At 36.6% G+C, this 27,847-nt stretch overlaps 1 protein-coding gene across 2 annotated transcripts in view; it reads left to right on the top strand.

The window, feature by feature from the left end:
- The window catches only part of BAZ1A (bromodomain adjacent to zinc finger domain 1A), a 94,011-nt gene that overhangs the window by 25,510 nt on the left and 40,654 nt on the right, over positions 1 to 27,847 (top strand). For both annotated transcript variants that reach the window (XM_004269959.4, XM_033428358.2), the window contains 7 exons: positions 10,258 to 10,401; positions 12,925 to 13,026; positions 19,703 to 19,790; positions 23,802 to 23,936; positions 24,744 to 24,840; positions 25,636 to 25,802; positions 27,732 to 27,827. In XM_004269959.4, coding sequence (XP_004270007.2) covers positions 10,258 to 10,401; positions 12,925 to 13,026; positions 19,703 to 19,790; positions 23,802 to 23,936; positions 24,744 to 24,840; positions 25,636 to 25,802; positions 27,732 to 27,827 — 829 coding nt within the window. The remainder of the gene's footprint in view (positions 1 to 10,257; positions 10,402 to 12,924; positions 13,027 to 19,702; positions 19,791 to 23,801; positions 23,937 to 24,743; positions 24,841 to 25,635; positions 25,803 to 27,731; positions 27,828 to 27,847) is intronic.

Here is a 27,847-nt window from a genome sequence, read left to right as displayed (position 1 = left end):
TTTCTTCTTTTCAAATATTTTGCTTGCAGGTGAAAGAATGCTATCTAGTGGCAACAAAAGGTGACTGCAAGCATGGGGAAAAATAGAATTTTTAAAATTATTTTTTTCATAGGATTTTTAAAGTATTTATTTTTATTTATTTATTTGGCTGCATCGGGTCACAGTTGCGGCATGCAAGATCTTTGTTGGGACGCTCGGGTTTCTCTCTAGTTGTGGCGCGGGGGCTCCAGAGCACACGGGCTCAGCAGTTGTGGCACACGGGCTTAGTTGCCCCATGGCATGTTCCCCAACCAGGGATCGAACCGCGTCCCCAGCTTTGGAAGGTGGGTGCTTGACCACTGGACCACCAGGGAAGTCCCAGAATTTTTATTTATTTATTGTTTTTCTATCTTTTGGAACAATTTCCAGGGATGAAAAATGCAATTACTTATGACTTTTTCTTTTCTTTTTTTTTTTTTTTTTGGTATGCGGGCCTCTCACTGCTGTGGCCTCTCCCCTTGCGGAGCGCAGGCTCAGCGGCCATGGCTCACGGGCCCAGCCGCTCCATGGCATGTGGGATCTTCCCGGACCGGGGCAAGAACCCGTGTCCCCTGCATCGGCAGGTGGACTCCCAACCACTGCGCCACCAGGGAAGCCCCTTATGACTTTTTCTTAGAGGTGGTAGGGAATATTCTGATTTAGTACTTAAGGTATACACAAAGCCAAATTTTTTGTGATTCATTCAATAAACATTGTGTGCTCAATGCTATTGTAGGTATTGGGAAGAGGGTAGTGAATAAGACAAGGACTAGGGACTTATATTCAAGTGCAAGAGAGAAAAACACAAATCAGGATAATTTCAGATACTGATTAGTGCTGTAAAGAAAATAAAGCTTGATGGGATAGTTTTGAGTCATTTTTTGTTTTAGCCAATTAAATTCAGTGTCTTCTCTGAAAAACCACTGTGTTAGATGCAAGCAGATAATCAAATATGAGAAAAGCATTAGTACTTATTGTTCTCAAGCATTATATAGTCTGTTGGTAGTAGGAATAGAATTTGTAGGGCAAAGATAAGTAAAATACATATGAAGGACTAATGAAGGACTAAATAAGATAAATACATTAAGAGGACATAGAGAGGAGGGGAATTGGAGGAAGGGTAGTCAAAAGGTACAAACTTCTAGTTATAAGTAAGTACTAGGGATGTAATGTACAACATGATGACTATAGTTAACACTGATACATGATATATAGGAAAGTTGTTGAGATTAAATCCTAAGAATTTTCATCACAAGGAGAATTTTTTTTTCTTTTTTTTTTTAACTATATGAGTTGTTGGATGTTAACTGAACCTATTGTGGTAATCATTTCACAATATGTATAAATCAAACCATCATGCTGTATGCCTTAAGCTTATACAGTGATATATGTCAATTATTTCTCAATAAAGCTGGAAAAAAAGGGCATAGGGTAAGTCTTACTTGACTAGTGAATATATCACCAACATTGAAATAGAATGAATAAAAGGTACTGTAATGCTAAATTAATTTAGTGCTCCATTAATCATTTGCTGTGATTGGCCATTAGAATGGGCTGATGTTTACCGTTTATCTTTATAAAGATGTTTTTGTATCTTTCTTTATCTACTTCTAGTCAGTCAGTCAGTCAGCATGTTGATTTCATTGTTGTCATATTAAGAATGCTTATTGACCATAAGGATAATAGAAAATATTCGGGTTATTTTGTTTGAGCTTCCAGCTCAAAAAATTCGAGAATGCCGGAAGTAATAAGTATAATTTTGTCATCTTAATTTGTTAGTTATATAATAATTTCTTTGCAAATTCTTGTAGTTATTTTTTGTACACTGTATTTTTTTTCATAAATTTATTTATTTAATTTATTTACTTTTGGCCGTGTTGGGTCTTTGTTGCTGTGCGCGGGCTTTCTGTAGCTGCGGTGGCTTCTCTTGTTGCGGAGCACGGGCTCTAGGTGCGTGGGCTTCAGTAGTTGTGGCTCGCGGGCTCTAGAGCACAGGCTCAGTAGTTATGGCGCACGGGCTTAGTTGCTCCGCAGCATGCGGGCTCTTCCCAGACCAGGGCTTAAACCGGTGTCCCCTGCATTGGCAGGCAGATTCTTAACCACTACACCACCAGGGAAGCCCTATGCACTGTATTTTGATGTACATAAATCATCTGACTTTATTTGATTTGGTTATCCCACATTGTAAGAGAGAACAACAATATATTGAACTTCTTTCCATGAAAAATAGGCATTTTAAGATGAATTGTTATTATGTTTATAGTTGAAATGGAAACAAATTATAGAAAAGGACACCCTTTATGGAGTTTTTGCATTACGAAGAACTCTCTGGCTAGTCTTCTGATAAGTATAGCAGGACCCATCTATGCTTCAATAAGTTCTAACAAGTAGACCTACTTCAGTTAGCCATTTTCGTATATATTGTTTTAAGAAAAGGAATAAATGTTTTACTTTTAAGATAAAGGATAATTTAAATTAAATAACTTATATTCAGATAGGCCTTTATCCTAAGTAGTCTAAATTAATAAGGCTTAAAGTATATTACTTCCTTATGATATAATTTATCCTTTTTATTGTGTAGCTCTGACTCTGACTTTTGATACATAGTCGTGTAACCCATCACACATTTTTACTACCTTCCTTTGTGCCCTTTTTTTTTTTTTTTTTTTTGACTGCACTGCATGGCTTGCAGGGTCTTAGTTCCCCAACCAGGGATCGAACCCATACTCCCTCCAGTGGCCTTTGTGCCTCTCTGTAGTCACCCCTTGCCCTCATCTTCTAGACTCTAGCAACCACTGATCTGTTTACTGTCCTTATAATTTTGCCCCTTCCAGAATATGAATATAAATGGAATTTTGGGTCTATTTCTGGACTCCCTTCTATTGAGCTGTATGGCTATCCTGCCAAAAATACGTCATTATTTACTGTAGCTTTTTAGTGATACATATACATTACTTTCGTCTTTTATTGATTTTTTTCCCCCGTGATGTGAATGCTTTTAATTGGAGTTGATATTTTCCTAATGTTTATCATTAGCATTTTTAAAGTAAACTTTCTATTTTGAGATAACTGTAGAATCACATGGAGTTGTAAAATAATACAGAATTTCCCTCAGTGGTACAGTATCACAACCAGGATATTGACATTAATATAGTCACAGTACAGAATATTTCTGTCACTGCAGGGATCCCTCATGTTGCTCTTATGCCACACCCACAAATCATAGGTGGTTAAATTTATTTTTCTACTTCAGACTTTGTTTTCTGAAACAAATATGACTTGAAAAAAATCTGTATTGCCAGTGACACGATAACTTTCAAGTTTGAAAATCTTATTCAGCATTTTTGGCTGAGTTGAAGAATGCGGTACTCTGACTCAAAATAAATTTAACATAGATCAGGTTATAAACTGATTACTGTTTAATAGAAATACCTAGTATACCTAATACATTGCTTATATTGCTTTTCCTCAGCTGGAATTTGACTTGGGTGCCTATAATAGGAAAAACTTTAGGGGCATTAACAAAATAGAAATTTCTCTCTCATGTAAAACTAAGTACTTAAGTTGTAGTGTTAGGGCAGGTCTACAAAGTTGTCAGGAACCCAGGCTTTTTCCTGTTTTCTGCTCTGTCATCCCAAGGTTGTGACCATTGTTTTCCTTGTTCAGGATGGCAGCAAGATAGAGGAAAGGCAAGAAGCCTGCTTCTCTTCCTTTGCTATCCATCCTTCACACTGAGTCCAAGTTAAGTGTTCTAAAATTCTATTATCATTTTGAAACAGAAGTCACTTGCTGCTAAGTCTGTGGTGGCTTTTCATTATATTTAATGTTTTTGTTTTCTCTGATCTGCGTGTGTTTGTCTTGCCTCCTCACGAGGGTATCATCTCTGTTGGCATCAGTATGTCAGATCAACATAAAGCTGAGACCGCAAACACTTTGAATATCTATTAATTTGAATACACCAATTGGAATTTTAAAGTATTTTGGTGAGGCTTTCATTAATTTGGTTGATACCTTAACCAAACTAACTCATGTGGCTTTAAGATGATAATTTTGAATACTAAAGGGTTTAAACAGTATACTGATAATATCCAGATGTTGGAAACTTTAGAGATATGTAGGATTTAACCCATATATCTTATATCTAGAATTTTCTTTCCAAAGATTTTTATTTGTATTATATATATCTTTTAATAACAGATTTAGTTTTTAGCAAGAATCTAATGATTCTAGTTGTCTTATGATATTTAGGCTTATAATAGGTCAAATGCCAACTGGAGAAATAAGAAGATGTGGTTCTCTGGTCCATAAAGAGTCTCAGAACAGTTCAAAATGAAACATTCTTTGAGCTGCTCTGATCAGTTTGTCTAAAAAGTGAGAGGTTACAAACAAAGCAACGTTTTCTGACTGCTTCTTCCCCACTGACAAGTAATCAACATAATTCAGTCTTTTTGTTTGAAGTAGGCAGACTTGAGTGGTCTAGTTTCCTCCATTTAAAATGAGGTATCACTTAACCTCTTTAACTTGAATTTTTTTAACTCTAAACTTCAAATTAAGTAGGTTTACTCTGTTTCTACCTATAAAGTTGAAGTAATTATTCAAGCATAGCATTTTAAAAATAAATGTTCTTGGCACCTGTATTACAAGAAAATAAAAGGTTAATGAGGCAGCACAGGTGAGCAGATGTGAAGCATGCCATAGATTCAGCATATTCTATTTTTAGAGACCCAAACAGAGAGGGGCAGTCCTTTTATGTCAAGTAGGCCTCCCCAGGTTTCTATTCTTCTTTCCTTTTGCTGTTAATTATTTATCTTCTACCCAAATGCCTTGCAAATATTCTGCATATGTTTCAGTTCTAGAATTTGCTTTTGTTTTAATGAATTTGTATTTTGAGATATAAATTGAACTATAACTATTGTTAAATGACTATTAAAACAAAAACAACTTTTGGGGGGAGATATATATACCATTCTAGAATATTCTCATAAAAGGCTATTTCCATGTTTAGCTGGTCACTATTAGAAATTTATGGCTAACTTCTGCTCTAGCCTCATTCTGTGCTTGCTGCTGTTCTACAGACTTGCTTTCACTCTGAAACATGTTTAAGTTTGAAATGTGTTTTGGAGAGGCTCCCAAAGTGCCTCTTGACTACCTGGACTTAAAGCTCTGAAATACCCTTGGGTCAGTATAGTGTTGTGTTACCCCTCAACTCCAGTAGTAGAGTGGAAGATTAGAAAATATATGGGCTTCAGAGCCAAATAGTTAAAAGTTTTGGCTGTACTGTTACTGGTTGTCTGACCATAAACAAATGCTTTAACTTCTCTGACCCTGAATTTCATCTACTGAAAAACGTATACCTTGCAGAGTTGATATGAGGAGAGAAATATGTGAAAGTGATATACTTATCTGGCACACAGGAACGCTAATAATAATAAGGACCTGTCTTTGATTGTCAGTCTCCACTCTGTCCTCAAAGAATGGAGCATAACATTAATTTAGAGTTTCTGTACTCTCCAAGACCCACTAGCTGGGTCTTGATTCGCGATTCTTTAACCTTTTTTACACCCCCCAGTCTTCTTTGGACTCCCTAGGACCAAGAAATTGTAGCAAGTGGATTTGAAAGACATAGACTAAGTCTCTTTGGAAATCTGTTAGAACGTGCTGACCTGACATCTTGCAGTTAACTGAAGTTTAGCTAAGCACCAGTGAGAGGCCTAGCCTTGATTAGATTAGCAAGAATTGACCTGTGGTTTGGGTGTGGTACAAAGTTAATAGTAGCATTGAAAATAACCAGGATAATTTATATATAAAACATTTACTACATTATAGACAATGTCTCTAAGCTGTACTGGTTTCCTTCTCCCTTATTCCTCTGTCAGAGAATTGTATTTCTGTTAATTTTCTGTTAGTCTTAAATGAATTAGTTCTTAAATTATTGTAGCTCTGTGGGCCCTACTGGGATCATAGACTATTCCCTTCAATGGACTGTCAGACCATTTTAGGCGCCACACCAACCGTTCCTGTGCCCAGCGTAGACCCGTTTACTTTTTCTCTGATGACAACCACTGCTGCCACTTAGGGGCACTCACCTGGACTCTGCCAAGTGAAAACTATCTCTTTTTCTAACTTGAAGAACCTTGTCACAGGTTCACTGAAAAGCTTCCTTTATCACCTCCTGGAACCCTGAGCCATATGACCCCTGGATGTCATACCTAGGCCCTTCAGAAGTGGGTCCATTTGATTCCTTCCTTATTTTCGTGCAGTTCATGTCACTAAATTACAGAACCTTTTAACCATTAGACTACATAATTGCCTGATATAATTTCCTATAGTTGTTCCTCTTTAGAAACACTGGTTTATTTCTGTCAGCCAGTGGCGAAAGTTAGCTTGCAGTTCTTTTGACACCATTTCCATTTGCTACCAATGTCGGCTTGGTAATTGGGCCTTCTTCAGCTTTTCTCTTAGGACAAAAAAAAATTTTTTTTAATTGTGGTAAATAAACATGAACTTTACCATTGTAGTCATTTTTAAGTGTATAATTAAGTGGCAGTAAGTACATTCACAGTGTTGTGTAACCATCACTACTATTTCAAGAACTTTTTCATCATCCCAAACAGAAACTCTGTACCCATTAAGCAATAACTCCCCATTTCTCCCTCCTTCCTGCCCCTGGTAACCTTTATTCTACTTTACGTCTCCATGAATTTGCCTATTCTAGATACTTCGTGTAAGTGGATTCATACAATATTTGTTTTTGTGTGTGTTTGGCTTATTTCACTGAGCATAATGTTTTCAAGGTTCATCTGTGTTGTAACATGTATCAGAATTTCATCCCTTTTTATGGTTTAATACTATTCCATTGTATGTGTATATACCACATTTTTTAGTCTATTCATTTGTTGATAGATACTTGAGTTGTTTCTGTGTTTTGGCTATTGTGAATAATGTCATTGTGAACATTGGCGTACAGGTGTCTGTTGAGTTCCTATTTTCAGTTCTTTTGGGTATATACATAGAAGGGGAATTGCTGAGTTATATGATAATTGTGTGTTTAATTTTTGTAGGAACTGCCATATTGTTTTCCACAGCAGCTGCACCATTTTGCATCCCCACCAGTAATGCATGAGGGTTCCAATATCTCTATATCCTCCCCAATACTCTTTATTTTCCATATTTTTTAATAATAGCCATCTTAGTGGGTATGAAATGGTATTTCATTGCAGTTTTGATTTTGCATTCCCTTTATGACTTAATGATGCTGAGCATTTTTTTCATGTGCTTATTGCCATTTGTGTCCTTTTTGGAGAAGTGTCTATTTAGGTTCTTTGACCATTTTTGAATTGGATTTTTTCTCTTTTTTTTGAGTTTTAAGAGTTCTTTATATGTGTTGCCATATCTTTGTCTGGTTTGTGTATCAGGGTAATGTTGACCTTGTGAGTTAAGGACTGTTCTCTCCTTTTCAATCTTTTGGAAGATTTTAAGAAAAATTGGTATTAATTCTTTAGAAGTTTGGTAGAACTCACCAATGAAGCCATCTGGTCCTGGGCTTTTCTTTGTTGGGATATTTATTTATTTATTTATTTTTTAATTTTTTTTTTTTTGCGGTGCACGGGCCTCTCACTGTTGTGGCCTCTCCTGTTGCGGAGCATAGGCTCCGGACGCGCAGGCTCAGCGGCCATGGCTCATGGGCCCAGCCACTCCGCGGCATGTGGGATCCTCCCGGACCGGGGCACGAACCCATGTCCCCTGCATCAGCAGGCGGACTCTCAACCACTGCGCCACCAGGGAAGCCCTTGGGATATTTTTGATTACTGATTCAACCCTCTTAATAGTTACAGATCCATTTAGATTTTCTATTTCTTCTTGAGTCAATTTGTGTGTTTCTAAGAATTTGTCCATTTCATCTAGGTTATCCAGTTTGTCAGCATATAGTTGCCCATGGTATTCTCTTATAATCTTTTCCAGCTTTACTTCTGGTTTTAGTAATTTGAGTCTTTTCTCTCTTTAATCAATTCTTTTTTTAGGAGCAAATTATTCGGGAGTCATATATGATACTTTTTTTATTAATTAATTTATTTTTGGCTGCATTGGGTCTTTGTTGCTGCACGCAGGCTTTCTCTAGTTTCAGCGAGCAGGGGCTTCTCTTTGTTGCGGTGCACGGGCTTCTCATTGCGGTGGCTTCTCTTTGTTGCAGAGCATGGGCTCTAGAGCACAGGCTCAGCAGTTGTGGCACACAGGCTTTGTTGCTCCGCGGCATGTGGGATCTTCCTGGACCAGGGCTCAAACTCGTGTCCCCTGCATTGGCAGGCAGATTCTTAACCACTGCGTCACCAGGAAGTCCCCATATATGATACTTTTAATTGAATGTGTATAAGTCTCAGAGTGAGAGGAAGTGAGTTGAGGGGGGAAGATAAGATGCTTTGAGAGTTTTAGATTCACCCATATAGTCTACATTTTGTTGATTCTTAAACCTCAGGGTGCTGTGGAACCAGTTAGTTTCTTCTATTAGTGTATAGTGCGAAGTTCCTAGCAGGAAATCCATGGTCCTGATTTTCTCTGTGCCTAATAGCAATATTAGACTTTGTTGGGGATACTAAAGATGTTCTCCTAAAGGAGAATATAAGCAAGCATACGCTAAAATGTACACTAATGAAAATAAGTGCAATTACCTTGTAAAAATCCACCAGCTTCCCAAAATGAATCAGCTCTGAATATATTGTTTGTCTTTCTGGAATTGTATGATTCTGTTTTGGCTGTAAATGCAAAAATGTATTTTGAAAACATGTAAGCAAAAGGGCAAACTACTTGTAACCACTCATCTACTTTCTGTCTCTATGGATTTCCCTATTCTGGATATTTCATATAAATGGAATCTTTTTTTTAAAATTATTAAAAATTTATTTATTGATCGATTTTTGGCTGCGTTGGGTCTTCGTTGCTGCGTTCCGGCTTTCTCTAGTTGCGGCGAGTGGGAGGCTACTCTTCATTGCAGTGCATGGGCTTCTTTTTTTTTTTTTTTTTTCCAACATCTTTATTGGAGTATAATTGCTTTACAATGGTGTGTTAGTTTCTGCTTTATAACAAAGTGAATCAGTTATACATATACATATGTTCCCATATCTCTTCCCTCTTGCGTCTCCCTCCCTCCCACCCTCCCTATCCCACCCCTCTAGGTGGTCACAAACCACTGAGCTGATCTCCCTGTGTTATGCGGCTGCTTCCCACTAGCTATCTGTTTTACGTTTGGTAGTGTATATATGTCCATGCCACTTTGTCACAGCGTGGGCTTCTTATCGCTGTGGCTTCTCTTGTTGCGGAGCACGGGCTCTAGGCGCATGGGCTTCAGTAGTTGCAGCATGCAAGCTCAGTAGTTGTGGCTCACGGGCTCTAGAGCCCAGGCTCAGTAGTTGTGGCACAGGGGCTTAGTTGCTCCATGGCATGTGGGATCTTCCTGGACCAGGGATCGAACCCATGTCCCCTGCGTTGGCTGGCGGATTCTTAACCACTGCACCACCAGGGAAGTCCCTGGAGTCATATATTATATGGCCTTTTCCGTCTGGTTTCTTTAATTTACCATAATGTTTTAAAGGTTCATCCATACTATAGAGTGCATCAGTATTTCATTCCTGTTTTTTTTGCTGAATAATGTTCCATTGTATGGCTATAGCAAATTTAAATTATTTATCAGTTGAAAATTGGCACAGTAAAAATGAGATTGAGAAATATTTCAGTTGTGGTGAGTGAGTCTGAAATTGCAGCCTATAAAATCCAGATACAGCAGGCAGAGGTAAGGGAAGCCAAAATAGGGTAGAGTTAGTGAATAGGAAGCTTTCCAGAGATCAGAAATCACAATATAAGTTACAAAGAGAATAAAAAAGGTTATGATCAGGAGAATTTCAGAATTTAAAATACTGAATGCTTTGAAAAACTCTTGTAAGGCCTAATCTGTATAATGAGATATTATGCCAGTACTTGATTTTCTAAACAGTAACTTTAGTGATGAATATAATTGCTAAGAATCATGATAAATTGACTTTTAAAATAGTCTTGTATTGTGTTAAATCGTAGCTAACCTTTACTTAAATTGGATGTTACAGATTTTCTCTTTTATTAAATTGGTTATAGTAATCAGCCATAGTTTCTACAAAATTGCTTTTCATTTGTTCAAAATAGATTGCTCTGAAATGTTTGATTATAAAATATCAAGTGATTTGCATTTTTAAATGTATCATTTTCTTTCAGGTTACAGTGTAGGATTTTGGAAGTCCTCCCTCCATCACACCAAAATGGTTTTGCTAATGGACATGTCAGCAATATAGATGGAGAAACTATTATCATCAGTGATAGTGATGATTCAGAAACACAAGACAGTTCTTTTCAAAATGGGTAAGTGATTTTTAATAATTTTTAAAATGTATGAATTCCCTGACTGTCCACGCTTTCACTGCTAAAGACCCGGGTTCAATCCCTGGTCGGGGAACTGAGATCCCACAAGCCATGTGGCACAGCCTAAATAAATAAGTATGTATGTATGTATTTATTTATTTAAGTAAGTATGTATGTATGTCAGATTGGGTACTGATATCCCATTGAAATAATTTTTTCTCTTCCTTTCTAGTCATACACTGGATGCTATGTATCTAAACCATATGGTTCAACAACACCTTAGAATTTGCAAAAACTGAAACTTACCTAGTTAATTCTAGTCAGCTGCACAAGAACAATTGAAGCTCACTTCATTCAGTTATACACTCCACTTTTGTTTACCTGGGAAAATTCATTCTGTCCTTTATTATTCACTTTATGGTGCATATAGTAAAGAAACTCTGTAAGTTTCTGAGATTTAGTCAATTGACAGCTTTGGTCAGCTGAGTGCTCTTGGAGAAAAATCATATAAATCCATATAGATTGGCACTGTCTGCAGTGTGTGTACTGTATTTATATCACTTTGACTGTATCTTACTTTCATTACCCAATTGCCCAGTGCTTCTCTTTATCATCCTTCCATATCATTTTCTTCTCTATAACCCCCACTTATATCCCCTTTACATATACAGTTGCATTCACAGAGGCAGCTTTTCCAGAATCTAACCACTTCTCTCTACTGCCACCACTACCCTCTTAGTCTGTACTGCCAACATTTTTCTCACTTAGTTTTATTGCATTAGCTTTCTAACTGGTATCCCTGTTTGCACTCTGTTCCCCTCATCCCAGCCAGAATGATCCTTCTGAAGTGTAAGTTAAATCATTATCACCCCATTATTCAGAATCCTCCGGTGTCTTTTTTCTTTTTTAAAAAAATTAATTTATTTATTTTTGGTTGCATTGGGTCTTCGTTGCTGCGTGAGGGCTTTCTCTAGTTGCAGCGAGCAGGGACCGCTCTTTGTTGCGGTGTGCGGACTCCTCATTTTGGTGGCCTCTGTAGTTGTGGAGCAGGGCTCTAGGCGCGCGAGCCTCAGTAGTTGCAGCACTTGAGCTCAGTAGTTGTGGCGCGCAGGCTCTGTAGTTGTGGCACACGGGCTTAGTTGCTCTGAGGCATGTGAGATCTTCCCGAACTAGGGATCAAACCCATGTTCCCTGCATTGGCAGGTGGATTCCCAACCACTACGCCACCAGGGAAGTCCCTCCTCTGGTGTCTTTACTCAAAGTAAAATTGAAAGCCCTTAATGATAACCCATAGTCTGGCCTTGCTGCTGCCTCTCTGACTGAACCTTCCTCTTTTTCTCCCTGTTGATTCTGCTTCTTGTGCAAACCATGCATGCCTTCCCCTCAGGACCTTTACACTTTTCTTTCTTCCTTTAAAAACTCATTTCCCCAAGAGTTTTTTCATGGGTTGCTCCCTCATTTTTTTCAGATCTCTGCTTAAATGTCAACTTCTTGGAAGGCCTACCTGGTCAATTTATCAGGGATCATCACCCTATATGAAATAGAGACCTTTCACTCTGCACTCTATTCCCTTCATAGCACTTACCGCCTACCCTGTCGTCTATTTTGTTTGTCTCCCCGCTGTATTTCTATTTTATTCACCAGTGAATCCTTATTCTTTAGTATTTGGCACATTGTAAGCTCTTAACTATTTAGTGAATGGATGGATGCATGAATGAATATACCCTCAAAAGAGAAGAAAAAATGAGAAATTGGTAGGGGTGGGAATTAAATGTGTAGCCTCTTTGCTAGTTCTTGAAACAGGGTAAACTACATTATCTCCACTTTTGCTCTTAGATTACATAGCTAAAAATGGTTTAAAAGTAAATCCAAGAGCTGTTTATAAATTTATCTAACCTAAACTGGAGAGCCTGCTTATTCATCTGGAGTTAATTTCTTCACCCAAGGAAAATTTATTGAATGAGTAATTAAAGTACCTACCTAACATAAAATAGTGCTCTGTGCTATTTTGGCTAATAAAATAGTGAGGCATATCAGTAACTTATAAAATCATAATTAAAATTAAAATGCATTAGATTCTGTTATAGTATGTCCTTAGAAACTAGATTTCATGTAAAATATCATGTTTCCAAACAAATTTTTTTTTTTAATTTTTTATTTATTTTTGGCTGCGTTGGGTCTCTGTTGCTGCATGCGGACTTTCTCTAGTTGCAGGGCTACTCTTCGTTGTGGTGCGTGGGCTTCTCATTACAGTGGCTTCTCTTGTTGCAGAGCATGGGCTCTAGGCACGTGGGCTTCAGTAATTGCGGCGCGTGGGCTCAGTAGTTGCAGTGCATGGGCTCCAGGGCGCAGGCTCAGTAGTTGTGGCACACGGGCTTAGTTGCTCTGCGGCATGTGGGATCTTCCTGGACTAGGGATTGAACCCATGTCCCCTGCATTGGCAGGTGGATTCTTAACCACTGCACCACCAGGGAAGTCCCCCAAACAAATTATTAACTTATTTTGTGTCTTTGCTCTTTTTAGGAAGAAGAAAGATACAGTTGATCCCTTATTATTCAAGTACAAGGTGCAACCCACTAAAAAAGAATTGTATGAGTGTGCTATTGTTAAAGCAACACAAATCAGGTAAAATTCCATATCTTCTGTATGGTAGTTTAAAGTAGAATAATTACGTTCAGTTAAGGAGATTTGATGTGGAACAAATGGGTAGTAGCGAGTGATTGCTTCCCTTTTTAAAATGCATGTATATTTATATGCTCATAGACTGATAATGTGATTCCTAGTGAACCATGAGCCCTTTGTCTAGTTTAGTAACTAACTCCAGATAGTCTTCACATCTAAAAAATTAAGAAGGATTCTATTTATGAAGCACTTCTCATGAGAGAACTCAGTTTTCAAAGCTGAGAAGCCTGGTGCTTAGAAGTACGTCACATTTGTAATATTATGTTCATTAGACACAAACATCTGATCAGTCTCTGCCCATTTCTGAGGAAGTTTAATAACAAAAAATGAGTATGTTTAAAAATTCCTGTTTGTGACCTAATCAAAAGATAGAGGTAGTCATGAAACAACCTAAGTGTCCTTTGACAGATGAATGGATAAAGCAGATGTGGTATATATATACAATGGAATACTACTCAGCCATAAAAAGGATGAAATAATGCCATTTGCAGCAACATAGATGGACCTAGAGATTATTATACTAAGTGAATTGTCAGAGAAAGACAAACATCATGTGATATCTCTTATATGTGGAATCTAAAATATGACACAGGGCTTCCCTGGTGGCGCAGTGGTTGAGAGTCCACCTGCTGATGCAGGGGACACGGGTTCGTGCCCCGGTCCGGGAAGATCCCACATGCCGCGGAGCGGCTGCACCCGTGAGCCATGGCCGCTGAGCCTGCGCGTCCGGAGCCTGTTGCTCCACAACGGGAGAGGCCACAACAGTGAGAGGCCCGTGTACTGCAAAAACAAAATATATATATATATATATATATATATATGACACAAATGAACTTATCTACAAAACAAAAACAGACTCAGGCATAGAGAACAGACTTGTGGTTGCCAAGGGGGATGGGGATCGGGGAGGCATGCATTGGGAGTTTGGGATAAGTAGATGCTTTGCATTCTATACATCTATTATGTATAGAATGGATAAACAACAAGGTCCTACTGTATAGCACAGGGAACTATATTCAATATCCTGTGATAAACCATAATGGAAAAGAATACGAAAAAGAATATATATGTATAACCAAATCACTTTGCTGTACAGCAGAAATTACCACAACGTTGTAAATCAACTCTACTTCAATAAAATTTAAAAAATAAAAAAATAAAGTGCGAAAGAGAGGTACTGAATGGTTAATATTTAAAAGAACTGGCTCTAGGTTACATTGATATATTTTAGGAAAATCCCTGTTGTTGCCTGTTGAGGTTAGTCTCTTAGTCACCTGAAAGTAAGTAGTTGACATCATCAGCCAGCTATCAACTTGTCACCTAGGATTCAGTCTTGCATTTTGTTTTATGTAAAATAATTTTACTAATTCTCTCATCCCTGTTGCCCTCCCCCCACCCATATACTCATGAGTCCAAAGAAAAGTGATAACAATATTATAAATATTGAGTGGATCCTGAGTCAGGTATATTACTTTCTATAAACTGTATGGGTCTGTGCAGTTTTTTGTTTGTTTTTGGGGGCCTATCATTAATGTAAGATCTCTGGAGCATTCTCCGCTTTATTGTATATTGAAAAATAGCATTTCCAAGATAATGCTCATGAATTATTCAAACTTTTGAATTTATTTAGTTTATGGGCTAATGAATAGCATAGTTGAGACAACCAATGTTTTCCTTATTCATTGTTGAGCCTTTTCCTTTTTTTTTTGTTTTTAGTTCAAGATATGTTTTTTACGTAATGTAATTCCCTATTTAATATTTTTCACTTTTCTATTTACTTTTTGACTTATACTGTAAATATAATTCTGCTAGATCTTGGTTACAGTTGTATTAACTCATTTTCTTCTTAATTGGTGAGGCAAAGAATTATAAGGTGGAAAGTTATACTTGATAATAGAAGACTTAAATGACTTGCAGCTCTTTGTTGGCACCAAAAGATAATACTGTTCCACAGATGCAAAACTCCTCAACAAAATACTAGCAAACAGAATCCAACAGCACATTAAACGGATCATACACCATGATCAAGTGGGGTTTATCCCAGGAATGCAAGAATTCTTCAGTATATGCAAATCAATCAATGTGATACACCATATTAACAAATCGAAGGAGAAAAACCACATGATCATCTCAATGGATGCAGAGAAAGCTTTCAACAAAATTCAACACCCATTTATGATAAAAACCCTCCAGAAAGTAGGCATAGAGGGAACTTAACTCAACATAATAAAGGCCATATATGACAAACCCACAGCCAACAGTGTCCTCAATGGTGAAAGACTGAAACCATTTCCACTAAGATAAGGAACAAGACAAGGTTGCCCACTCTCACCACTATTATTCAACATAGTTTTGGAAGTTTTAGCCACAGCAGTCAGAGAAGAAAAAGAAATAAAAGGAATCCAAATCGGAAAAGAAGAAGTAAAGCCATCACTGTTTACAGATGACATGATACTATACATAGAGAATCCTAAAGATGCTACCAGAAAACTACTAGAGCTAATCAATGAATTTGGTAAAGTAGCAGGATACAAAATTAATGCACAGAAATCTCTTGCGTTCCTACACACTAATGATGAAAAATCTGAAAGTGAAATTAAGAAAGCACTTCCATTTACCATTGCAACAAAAAGAATAAAATACCTAGAAATAAACCTACCTAAGGAGACAAAAGACCTGTATGCAGAAAATTATAAGACACTGATGAAAGAAGTTAAAGATGATACAAATAGAAGGAGAGATATACCATGTTCTTGGATTGGAAGAATCAACATTGTGAAAATGACTATACTACCCAAAGCAATCTACAGATTCAATGTAATCCCTATCAAACTACCAATGGCATTTTTCACAGAACTAGAACAAAAATTTTCACTATTTGTTTGGAAACACAAAAGACCCTGAATAGCCAAAGCAATCTTGAGAAAGAAAAACGGAGCTGGAGGAGTCAGGCTCCCTGACTTCAGACTATACTACAAAGCTACAGTAATCAAGACAGTATGGTACTGGCACAAAAACAGAAGTATAGATCAATGGAACAGGATAGAATACCCAGAGATAAACCCATGCACATATGGTCACCTTATCTTTGATAAAGGAGTCAAGGATATACAATGGAGAAAAGACAGCGTCTCTAATAAGTGGTGCTGGGAAAACTGACCAGCTACATGTAAAAGAATGAAATTAGAGCACTCCCTAACACCATACACAAACGTAAACTCAAAATGGATTAAATACCTAAATGCAAGGCCAGACACTAACAAACCCTTGGAGTAAAACATAGGCAGAACACTCTATGACATAAATCACAGCAAGACCCTTTTTGACCCACCTCCTAGAAAAATGGAATTAAAAACAAAAATAAACAAATGGGACCTAATGAAACCTAAAAGCTTTTGCACAGCAAAGGAAATCATAAACAAGATGAAAAGACAACCCTCAGAATGGGAGAAAATATTTTCAAGTGAAGCAACTGACCAAGGAATAATCTCCAAAATTTACAAGCAGCTCATGCAGCTCAATGTCAAAAAAACAAAACAACCCAATCCAAAACTGGGCAGAAGACCTAAATAGATATTTCTCCAAAGAAGATATACAGATTACCAACAAACACATGAAAGAATGCTCAACATCATTAATCGTTAGAGAAATGCGAGTCAAAAGTACAATGCGATATCATCTCACACCAGTCAGAATGACCATCATCAAAAAATCTACAAATAATAAATGCTGGAGAGGGTATGGAGAAAAGGGAACCCTCTTGCACTGTTGGTGGGAATGTAAATTGATACAGCCACGATGCAGAACAGTATGGAGGTTCCTTAAAAAACTAAAAATAGAACTACTATACGACCCAGCAATCCCACTACTGGGCATATACCCTGAGAAAACCATAATTCAAAAAGAGTCATGTACCACAATGTTCATTGCAGCCCTATTTACAATAGCCAGGACATGGAAGCAACCTAAGTGTCCGTCGACGGATGAATGGATAAAGAAGATGTGGCACATATATACTATGGAATATTACTCAGCCATAAAAAGAAATGAAATTCAGTTATTTGTAGTGAGGTGGATGGACCTAGAGTCTGTCATACAGAGCAAAGTAAGTCAGAAAGAGAAAAACAAACACCATATGCTAACACATATATATGGAATCCAAAAGAAAAAAAAATGGTCATGAAGAACCTAGGGGCAAGACAGGAATAAAGACGCAGACCTACTAGAGAATGGACTTGAGGACACGGTGAGGGGGAAGGGTAAGCTGGGACAAAGTTAGAGACGGGTAGTGTATGTATGGACATATATACACTACCAAATGTAAACTAGATAGATAGTGGGAAGCAGTCTCATAGCACAGGGAGATCAGCTCGGTGCTTTGTGACCAGCTAGAAGGGTGGGGTAGGGAGGGTGGGAGGGAGGGAGACACAAGAGGGAGGAGATACGGGGCTATATGTTTACGTATAACTGATTCACTTTGTTATAAAGCAGAAACTAACACACCATTGTAAAGCAATTATACTCCAATAAAAACTTAAAAAAATAAAAAAGAGGTAGAGGGGAACCTTCAGAGACAGGTCAACCCATCATAATATGCAGACCTTATTTGGATCTTGATTCAAATATACTAACTGTACAAATGAAGCAAAACAACTAAATCTGAACACTGAAAGGACATTTGATGATATTAAGGAATTATTGTTACTAATTTATAACATTTTACAAAATGCTTTGGTGGTTATGTTTTTTAAAGAGCCATTGTCTTTTAAAGATACATGCTGAAAAACTTACAGATGAAATAATATGATGTCTGGAATATGCTTCACACAATATGGAAAAGAGGAAGTATTTGAGTTATTGATGCAAAAAATAAAAGATAATACTGTTCCTATAATAAAGAGATGTTAATATTCCTGTAAGGAAGACTTGATATGATAGAATAGCTCTGACAAGTAGAACTTTCTGCAATGATAGAAAGGTTATATGTGTGCTGTCCAGTATGGTGGAACTGTGGCTAGTAATAGTGAGGAACGGAAGTTTTAATTTTAATTTCATTTATTTAAAAAAAAACAAAAAAACAAAACAGGGACTTTCCCTGGTGGTCCAGCAGTTAAAACTTCACCTTCCAATGCAGGGTGTACGGGTTCAATCCCTGGTCCAGGAGCTAAGATCCCACAAGCCTCTTGGCCAGAAAACCAAAAATATAAAACAGAAGCAATATAGTAACAAATTCAGTAAAGACTTTAAAAACAGTCCACATCGAAAAAGTCTTAAAAAATAAATATATGGCTAATACGTGCCAGGTAGGACAATACATTTCTTGAGGACTAGTATATTTAGTCAATAGTCAAAACATAATTACCTTCTCAGCTACTGTATGGTGCTGGGTTCCTTTTTCAGATCCTTTTATTCGTATAGTCCTTTCTGTAGTTTAGGAAAAGAACATATATTTGGGGGAGGGCTACTACTTAAAAACTCCTATATTGTTTGTTTACTCATAGAAGCTTTTAACTTGGTTTTTTTTGAAAGGAATACTTTAAATTCAGTTCAAACATTTGCTTTCTTTCCAGAACCTTTCCAGAAATACTTGTGTGTTATTTTTTTGTTCTGCTCTGTGTGTGGTGGTGGTGCTGTTTTTTAATTTGGGAGCAAGGGAAAATGAAAAATAGTGTATTTTTAGAATCATAATAAATCTAACTCTCTTTAATTTTAATTCCATGAATTTGTTGGCTGCCATATGATGTTTAAATACAGAATATTTTAGAATTTGATAAAAACCCATGTTCAGTTCTATTCACAATATCCTTTTGAATGTTGATTTACATAGTATTATGTGATAATATCTGGTAGTCTACGAATTTTAATTATGTTAAGAATTTTAATGGTGATACTTGTAGGAATGATCATCTAATTTTATAAAATTTGGTTTACTCTGTGGTATATTTTCCTTGAGGTTTATTTGATTTCTAAGTGGTTCCTAAGCAACAAATGCATATGCTGGGTTTTTTTTTTTTTTTTTTTTTAAAGGTCAAAGTGCTTATGGCAGGGGGTGGGGGAAGGAAAGGGTTTTTTTTGTTGGTTTTTTTTTTAATTAATTAATTTATTTATTTATTTTTGGCTGTGTTGGGTCTTCGTTTCTGCGTGAGGGCTTTCTCTAGTTTTAGCAGGCAGGGGCCACTCTTGATCGCAGTGCGCGGGCCTCTCACTGTCGCGGCCTCTCTTGTTGCGGAGCACAGGCTGCAGACACACAGGCTCAGTAGTTGTGGCTCATGGGCCCAGTTGCTCCGCGGCATGTGGGATCTTCCCAGACCAGGGCTCGAACCCGTGTCCCCTGAATTGGCAGGCAGATTCTCAACCACTGCGCCACCAGGGAAGCCCCGTATGCTGTTTTTGTAATGGACTTTTATGGTAGATCCACTCAAGCTGATTTTATAACATTCTACGTAAATACTTCTATTTGAAGTTTCTCGTAACTTCTATATAACTACTATTGGAAAATGAAATTTTCTTCTTTTCCTAGGCTTGAAATTGAGGTTATGCATTCAAAAGAGATGATGGAGTTCAGATTGAATTCTTTGATACTAACACTTTCTTCTTTCTCCTCCTTTTCCCCTTGTAGCCGCAGAAAACACCTATTTTCTCGTGATAAACTAAAGCTTTTTCTGAAGCAACACTGTGAACCACAAGATGGAATCATTAAAATTAAGGTAATCGGAACAGTGATATTATTTGTTGGAAAGAAGGGGAAAAAGAAAAATGAGCGATGTTATAAAGTTGTAACATTGTAGAAATGTTACTCCAAATTTGGTTGAAAATAACTCTCTTTTTTTTTTTTTTTTTTTGCTCTCTTTTTATCTGGAGCCAGTTTTAGTAATTTTCATTGGATTAAATACTGTTTTTTGCAATTGCTAGAATTGCTAAGTGGGTCAGGTACTTCCACTTTTTTCCTTGTATAAAAAAGGTCAACCAGGGCTTCCCTGGTGGCACAGTGGTTGAGAGTCTGCCTTCCGATGCAGGGGACACGGGTTCATGCCCCGGTCCGGGAAGATCCCACATGCCGCGGAGCGGCTGGGCCCGTGAGCCATGGCCACTGAGCCTGCGCGTCCGGAGCCTGTGCTCCGCAACAGGAGAGGCCACAACAGTGAGAGGCCCGCGTACCGCAAAAAAAAAAAAAAAAAAAGATCAACCAAGACAGATGAGAATAGAGGGAAAACTTGGAGAAAGAAAAGTTATGGGGAGAAATCCCTGGTGGTCCAGTGGTTAGGACTCCACCTTTCCACTGCATGGAGTGTGGGTTCAATCCCCGGTTGGGGAACTAAAATCCCGCAAGCCACGTGGCTAAAAAAAAAAAGTTATGCGTGTAGGGCAGCTAGTGCTTTCTAATAGTGTAGTACTGGCTCACAAAAACAGATTCAAAGAACAGTGCTAAAATAGATCCTACTAGATAGGAAAACAATATATATATAATAAAAAGAATCTCAGAGACCAATACTAAGCAGATAGATTATATTTTATTCGTAACCATTCAGAGGGAAAAAATCAAGTTTAGAAACCTCACATTGTGTACTAAGTAAAACGTTAAATGGTGAAACTAAAACTGATTTTTTTTAATGAGAAATATTTAACTCATACTAGGAGAGAGACACTAAGTAGAAAAGCAAAAGAATGGGTTAGAGAGATGTATGCATGTGTCAAAAATCAGCTACTGTATGCTTAAGATTTGTGCATTTCATCATATGTAAATGTTACATCAAAAGAAAAGATATGAATTAAAAGAATAGACGAATTTACTCTATGTGAAAAGTAGCATTTCAAATCTAGAGACCAAGATAGATTATTTAATAAATAGAACTGGGACCCTTGGTTAACTATTTGAAAAAATAAAGTTGGGTCTAACTCCAAAAAAAAAACAGGACATGAGATAACTCTTAATGTCATTTATGCTGAAGTACTTAGAAGGAGCAGTAGAAAAGAAGTACCAAAGATGAGATTGATTTGACAATATAAACTTATGTAGGTTTAAAAATGTCATGAATATATTTCAAGGGCAAGTGCTGGAGGAAAAATACTTTCAGTGAATACAGTGAAGAGCTCAAATCAATTATAAAACATAAGCACCCCATTAGAAAAATAGACAGACATGATCAAACTTCACAGTGGATGAAGTATTAAAACTTGAAAACACATAAGATAGAATCATCTGAAATAAATAATTTTTAAAATATTTGTCTTTGATAAGAGAACATAATTTAAGCATTCTGTCTATATAGTATTGAACAGGTAGCCATGTAGAATGATGCTTGCAAAAAGTTGATTTAAATACTTGTGATAAGTGGCTAGAACAGTGCCTGGCACTTGATAGGCAGGCAGTGAATATGTGAGTAGTTGCATATGTGTATCATAAATAGCCAGCCTAACTTTCTAAGATCTCTTACACATCAGTGAACAAAAACAACCTAATTAGGGAAAAAATGTTGAAGGACATCAGCAGTTATTCACCAAGGAAAACAAAGTCAGTAAACATGAAAAGAAATTCAACTTTACTTAATAAATATTGAAAGTTAAGGTGACAGTAAGCATTTTTCTCTTAGAGTGTAATGAAGGATGGTTAGTGGATATTCTAGTATACTTGCACACACGCACACACCCCCTCAAAACAACAAAGTTTGGGGACTTCCCTGGTGGTCCAGTGGTAAAGAATCCGTCTTCCAATGCAGGGGACGCGGGTGCTATCCCTGGTCGGGGAACTAAGATCCCACATGCTGTGGGGCAACTTAAGCCCGTGTGCCACAACTACTGAGCTTGTGTGCTCTGGAGTCCGCGAACCACAACTAGAGAGCCTGTGCACCACAATGAAAGATTCTGCATGCCACAACTAAGACCCAACGCAGCCAAATAAATAAGTAAATAACATCAACAAAGTTTGATAACCTGTGTGTGAGTGTAGACTGCTGTTACGAGTACCTGCAAGAACACAAAGATGTGGTATTTTTGTTTATTGTGTGTGTTGTGTGTGTGAATGAGGACACCTTGGCAATTAATATATTAAAACCTATTTTGACCTTTTTTGGGTATGTATTTGAGAAGAAACCACCCATTCATACTTAAAGGGCAGTTCTCTACATTCACAGGTTATTTAAGTGGGATAGTAGGCAACCATCTTAATGGAATTTATTTTAATGTAAAATCTTAATGGACTCTAGATTTACTCTGATGGCCAGAACTGATTGACTTTTAGGTGTTAACAGCTATGTTCTACCAAAAGTAAAAATATTATATAGAAAATTGAATTCCAAGTAGAAGCATTCCTATTTTGTTAATAACTTAAAATTTTGTATCATCACATTTTCTGTATTTCTGTAAATGGCATTTTTTTTTTTTGGAGAGAAAGAAAGAGTGATGATCTTGGCCGTTAGACCAGAAGTAATCTTCAGAATTGCTTAATCAAAAATAAGAAGTTTAGGGACTTCCCTGGTTGTTCAGTGGTTAAGAATCCATCTTCCACTTCCCTGGTGGTGCAGTGGTTAAGAATCCGCCTGCCAATTCAGGGAACATGGGTTTGAGCCCTGGTCTGGGAAGATCCTACATGCCACAGAGCAACTAAGCCTGTGCACCACAACTACTGAAGTCCACGCGCCTAGAGCCCGTGCTCTGCAGCAAGAGAGGCAACCGCAATGAGAAAAGCCCACGCACCGCAATGAAGAGTAGCCCCCACTTGCCACAACTAGAGAAAGCCCACGTGCAGCAACGAAGACCCAATGCAGCAAAAAATAAATAAATAAATTTATTTATTTATTTTAAAAAAGAATCCGCCTTCCAATGCAGGGGACGCAGGTTCGATCCCTGGTTGGGGAACTAAGATCCCACATGCCACGGGGCAACTAAGCCTACGCACTCTAGAGCCCACACGCCACAACTAGGGAGCCCGTGCTCTGGAGCCTGCGCACCGCAACTAAAGATCCTGCATGCCACACCGAAGATCCCGCGTGCCACACCTAAGACCTGATGCAGCCAATTAAATAAATAAATATATTTTAAAAAGAAGAAGTTTAGAGTTGGACATGGATGAAAGGTGAACAAGTTCCAAATACGAAGTAGAAGGAGAGAAACTCTTGATTTTAGCAAATTATCCTAGAACCACACCACTCATGGTAAAGATGAGGTTGACTTCTCCAAACATAAATTTTGAGTTGAAACTTTATAGGAATTGATCAATATTTCTGCTTTTATCCAGACCAACTTTAAAATTTGATACATAAAGTATCTAAGTTATCACTCCAAACTGGGGGGAAAATCTATTCAGCAGTTATAAATGGCTAAAAATATATTGGTTTAATACAGTGGATTTTTTAATATTAAATATATGGATTTTTTATTTACATAGGAAATCTCATACAAAATTAGTCAAAAGCAAACAAAAAAGATTATTGTATAAATGTAATTTTGAGATAGTTTTAGAATTCAGGAAACTTGAAGCATTCTTGAGTACTTTATGGTGAAGCAATCCTTTGAATTGTTGTTTTATTTATGGTAAATCTGATTAATTATATAGTTTTTTAAAGGATCAAGAAATAAAATATATATTACTGCATAATACACATAAAATTCTAATAGTTTTGACCTGGTCTTTAACAGTAATCATATGATATGTTAGAGCTTATCTATATATGGTTTACTAATGTGTTATTATTGTACCCTGTGTCTTTTTTTTAATGAAGGCATCATCTCTTTCAACGTATAAAATAGCAGAACAAGATTTTTCTTATTTTTTCCCTGATGATCCACCCACATTTATCTTCAGTCTGGCTAACAGAAGAAGAGGGAGACCTCCCAAACGAGTATCTGTTAGTCAGGTAAGTAGAGAATAGATAAAAACAACATTGTAGTTCTTAATAAAACTAACCACAATTAAGAGTGGGATTTGGCTCCCTTCCCCTCTATAGCCTGTAAGAAGGAACACATTCCTTCACACACAGAAAAGGTGTGTACTGTATGTTAATAACTGCTTAGCAATGCGGCTTGTAGAAGTTTCAAGGGTGAATTAGACATGATTCTCATGCCACAGGGATTTTATACTGAAGTGGAAGCAAGCCTATAAGCAATCACTAAAATGTAAAGCAGAATGAAATACAGGGAATAAATTATGGAATTGAAATGTAAAGATCATTTAGAAGATACGAGATAATGATACCACAATTAAGCAGGCTAGAGACCTTAATTTCCCAAGAAATAAAGTAAAAATAAACTTTTGACATGTTTAATATTGGCTACAAAAATGTCTCTGACATGTCTTTTCTCTGTCTCTTTCTTATTTGACGTCTACGCCATCTAGTTTATAAAGTACCCTGGAAGATTTTTGTTTGTTTGTTTTTCTAATGCATATTTTTAAGGCTCCTCTTATATATTACTCGTTGTTTTTCCTGGGAGGTTTTTGTAGTAATTTGTAGAACTATAGGATTAACTCATATTCTATATGTTACTATGATTAGAGTTAATAAGTGTTCAGTTATACTTTAAATAAAACCTTAGTATAAAGTATAATTGAATTTTTTGTTTTTTATTTTTACTGTAAGAACAAAACAGACCATAAGTGTACAACTTTAGTGGTTCTACAACTTTAGTTTTCTGGGTTTTTGTTTTTGGTTTGTTTTTTTTTTTAGGAGGACAGCATTGCTAATAAACAGACTGTTGCAGGTTATAGGAACAGAGCTACTAAAGAAAGAGACAAACTTTTGAAACAAGAAATGAAGTCACTGGGTGAGTTTTAATGTAAAGGATATACCAAAGATCTTGGCAAACAAAACAGGCTTAATAAATGTTAGTTCTCCAATTCCTTCACCTTCATTTGTTGTCTGCCTTCTTAACACCTTTTTTCTCTCCAAAAACTGTTAGTTACAGGAAAGAATATTTCTCTGTGCCCAGGCAGGGGGTGTTTCTAAAATGGCATATTTCTGTTTTTGTTTTTCTTAAGCATAGTTTTTCCCTCAGATTATAATTAATTTCTTTACTAAATGGGACCTCTGTTTATCTCTTAAAACAGTATTTCAGGGCATAACATATACCCTGTTGAACTGACCTAATGCTAGATTAAGCACAAGTTGGCAGTTTCTAGGGCTTTCAAACTGTTTTGGGCCATTTTTGTTTGATTCCTACAGCCTTATAAAACACTGCTTCCCAAATGTGACTGTACACAGGAATCACTTACAAATCTTACTAAAATGAAGATTCTAAATTAGTAGACCTGGGTGGGAGAACAGATTCTGCATTTGCAACAAGGTGATCCCTTGCTGCTGGTCTTAGGACCACACTTTGAATAGCAGGGCTTTCAAAGGCAGGTATATGTGTTTGTCCCACCGCAGTAGTTTGTCTTAAACACAGCCAACTTGCTCTTCCCATTTTAATCACTTGCTGACTCCCTCCAGGAATTTACAACCCCTGGGAGTCTCTTTTGACCTCATTTAACCTTAAGATATTTCAGGGATTCTTTTGTTACATTAAAAAAATGTGTTATTTTCTGTCTGTGTACCTTTCTAAGTTTGACCTTCTCCACAGCTTTTGAAAAGGCTAAACTAAAAAGAGAAAAAGCAGATGCCCTAGAGGCAAAGAAAAAAGAAAAGGAAGATAAAGAGAAAAAGAAGGAAGAATTGAAGAAAATTGTTGAAGAAGAGAGACTGAAGAAGAAAGAAGAAAAAGAGAGGCTTAAAATAGAAAGAGAAAAGGTATACTCAAGTATATTAGTTACGCCCTCCACAGATAGTTAATAGTATTTTATATATTTAAATTCATGGTTAATTTTTCAAATGCTTTTATCACTTTCATTTACATTTATAGTTGTGCATAGAGCACTGATAAACAGTACTGGTTTATCTCCCTTTTGCTTTGGAAGATTTAATGAATGATTTAAGGTTCAACATATATGTATGCCTTTATACCTCAAAGCCTCTTCTAAAGTACAATTCTAAAGTTGATTTTCTTCATTATTTAGACTTCCATATTTAGGGAAGACAATATATGTAAAACTTTCAAAAGTAAAATACATCGTTAGAAAAGTACAGTAAAATGCATGATTAATAAGAATTAGTGCAGTGTTCCTATTCTCCGTAAAGAATAAGGTATCTGTGATAATAGGTATTTCAGCAAATCTTTGATTATAATCTTCAGCGGTAGATATTCCTTAGAGAATTCTATAGCTAGTTTCTTCTAAAGTCAGTCGTTGTCATTGGTTTTCTGGGATATTCACAAGTAGCCTAGGTGTTACACATTGTGCTCATTTAAATTGCATGTGTTTCTTGAATTATTATAGCCCCTTGGGTGGGAGTAGGGAGTGTCTGATACATGTTTACTCCAGAAAAATGTAGAAAACAAGAAAAAAAAACCACTTGTAATGTAAATGGTAACATTTAGAGATAGCATTAATACTTTGATTAATTTATTTCTAGTCTTTATTCTGGGCCTTGAAGAATAAGATCCAGTATTTATAATTTTGTATATATATTTTTTGTTTAACATTATAAACATTCCATCATGGTATTAAATAAACTAAATAAGTGAGGTGGAATTTTTAGTGACTGCATATAATCGTTAATCAAATAGATATAGGTAAACGTTTAAAAATTTTTGCTCATAAATAATGATACTTTGTTCAAATTTATGAACAAAAGTCTTTCCTCTTTTTGGATTGTGTCTCTGGATAAATTTGTAGAACTGAAATAATAGGTCAAGGGTAAGAACATTTTTAAAACTTTCTATACATGGTGGACATAAGTATTTGTTTGCCAGAGGTACTTATGTATATTCACTTAGCAACAGCGAATGAAGATACCCATCTCATTACATCCTGCAAGAATTATTTGCGGGGAAGGGGAGCTTATTTCAGCAGACCGCTCGAAGCACAGTTAATAAGTTCTGTAACTATCTAGTTGTTTCATGTTAAATTTGATAAGTGTATATCTGTTCATTTTCAGTGTTACTAAATTTCAAAGAAAGAATATTAACGTATATTAAACATATATATTATTACATACATTAACATATATTTATTGGAAATAATTATAATAAAATATTTTGTTTACATTTTGCTTTATTAGAGACTTTTTAGGGTCAGTATTTATCTTGCAGTTTCAAATACCAGAAACAAGAAGTAAGGGTTTCAAAAGACCGAGTGAGCGAAAAGTTCACCAATTGTATACTGTCTCCTCTGTGTGTCTCTAGGCAGTTAGTCAGGTTTAAATGAATCTTGAAAACAAATGTATTACAAATATAAGGGGAGGTTTTATTTTAGGTACTCTAATAACTTCTTATCTCTTTAGTTAAGATCTAATTGATTTAAAGTAGAGGGAGAGCTGCTATAGACAGGGTTGGATTGAATTAATATTTATCCAGGAGCTGCTATGTGTTGAACATTTTTCGTCTTTGTAGCAGTTCTGTCAGGCAGGCATTGTTTTCATCAGTGGTTTTAACACTTTAATGTGCATTAGAATCACCAGAAGTGCTTATTAAAACATCAGTTGCTGGGTCCCAAACCCAGAGTTCATGGTTCAATAGGTCTAGGTAGGGCTCATGTAATTGTATTTCTTACTAGTTCTGAGGTGATGCTGATGCTGCCTTATAAATTTCTTATAAGAATTTTTATTAACCTTTTGTTTTAGGAAAGAGAGAAATTGCGTGAAGAAAAGAAAAAGTATATGGAATACTTAAAACAGTGGAGTAAACCTAGAGAAGATATGGAATGTGATGATCTTAAGGTATGAGCATGTTCTGTGAT

Source organism: Orcinus orca, chromosome 2, assembly GCF_937001465.1.
Source record: "Orcinus orca chromosome 2, mOrcOrc1.1, whole genome shotgun sequence".
NCBI classification, from domain to species: Eukaryota; Metazoa; Chordata; class Mammalia; order Artiodactyla; family Delphinidae; genus Orcinus; species Orcinus orca.
Note: the sequence above shows the minus strand (reverse complement) of the source record. Positions and strands in the feature narration are given on the sequence as shown.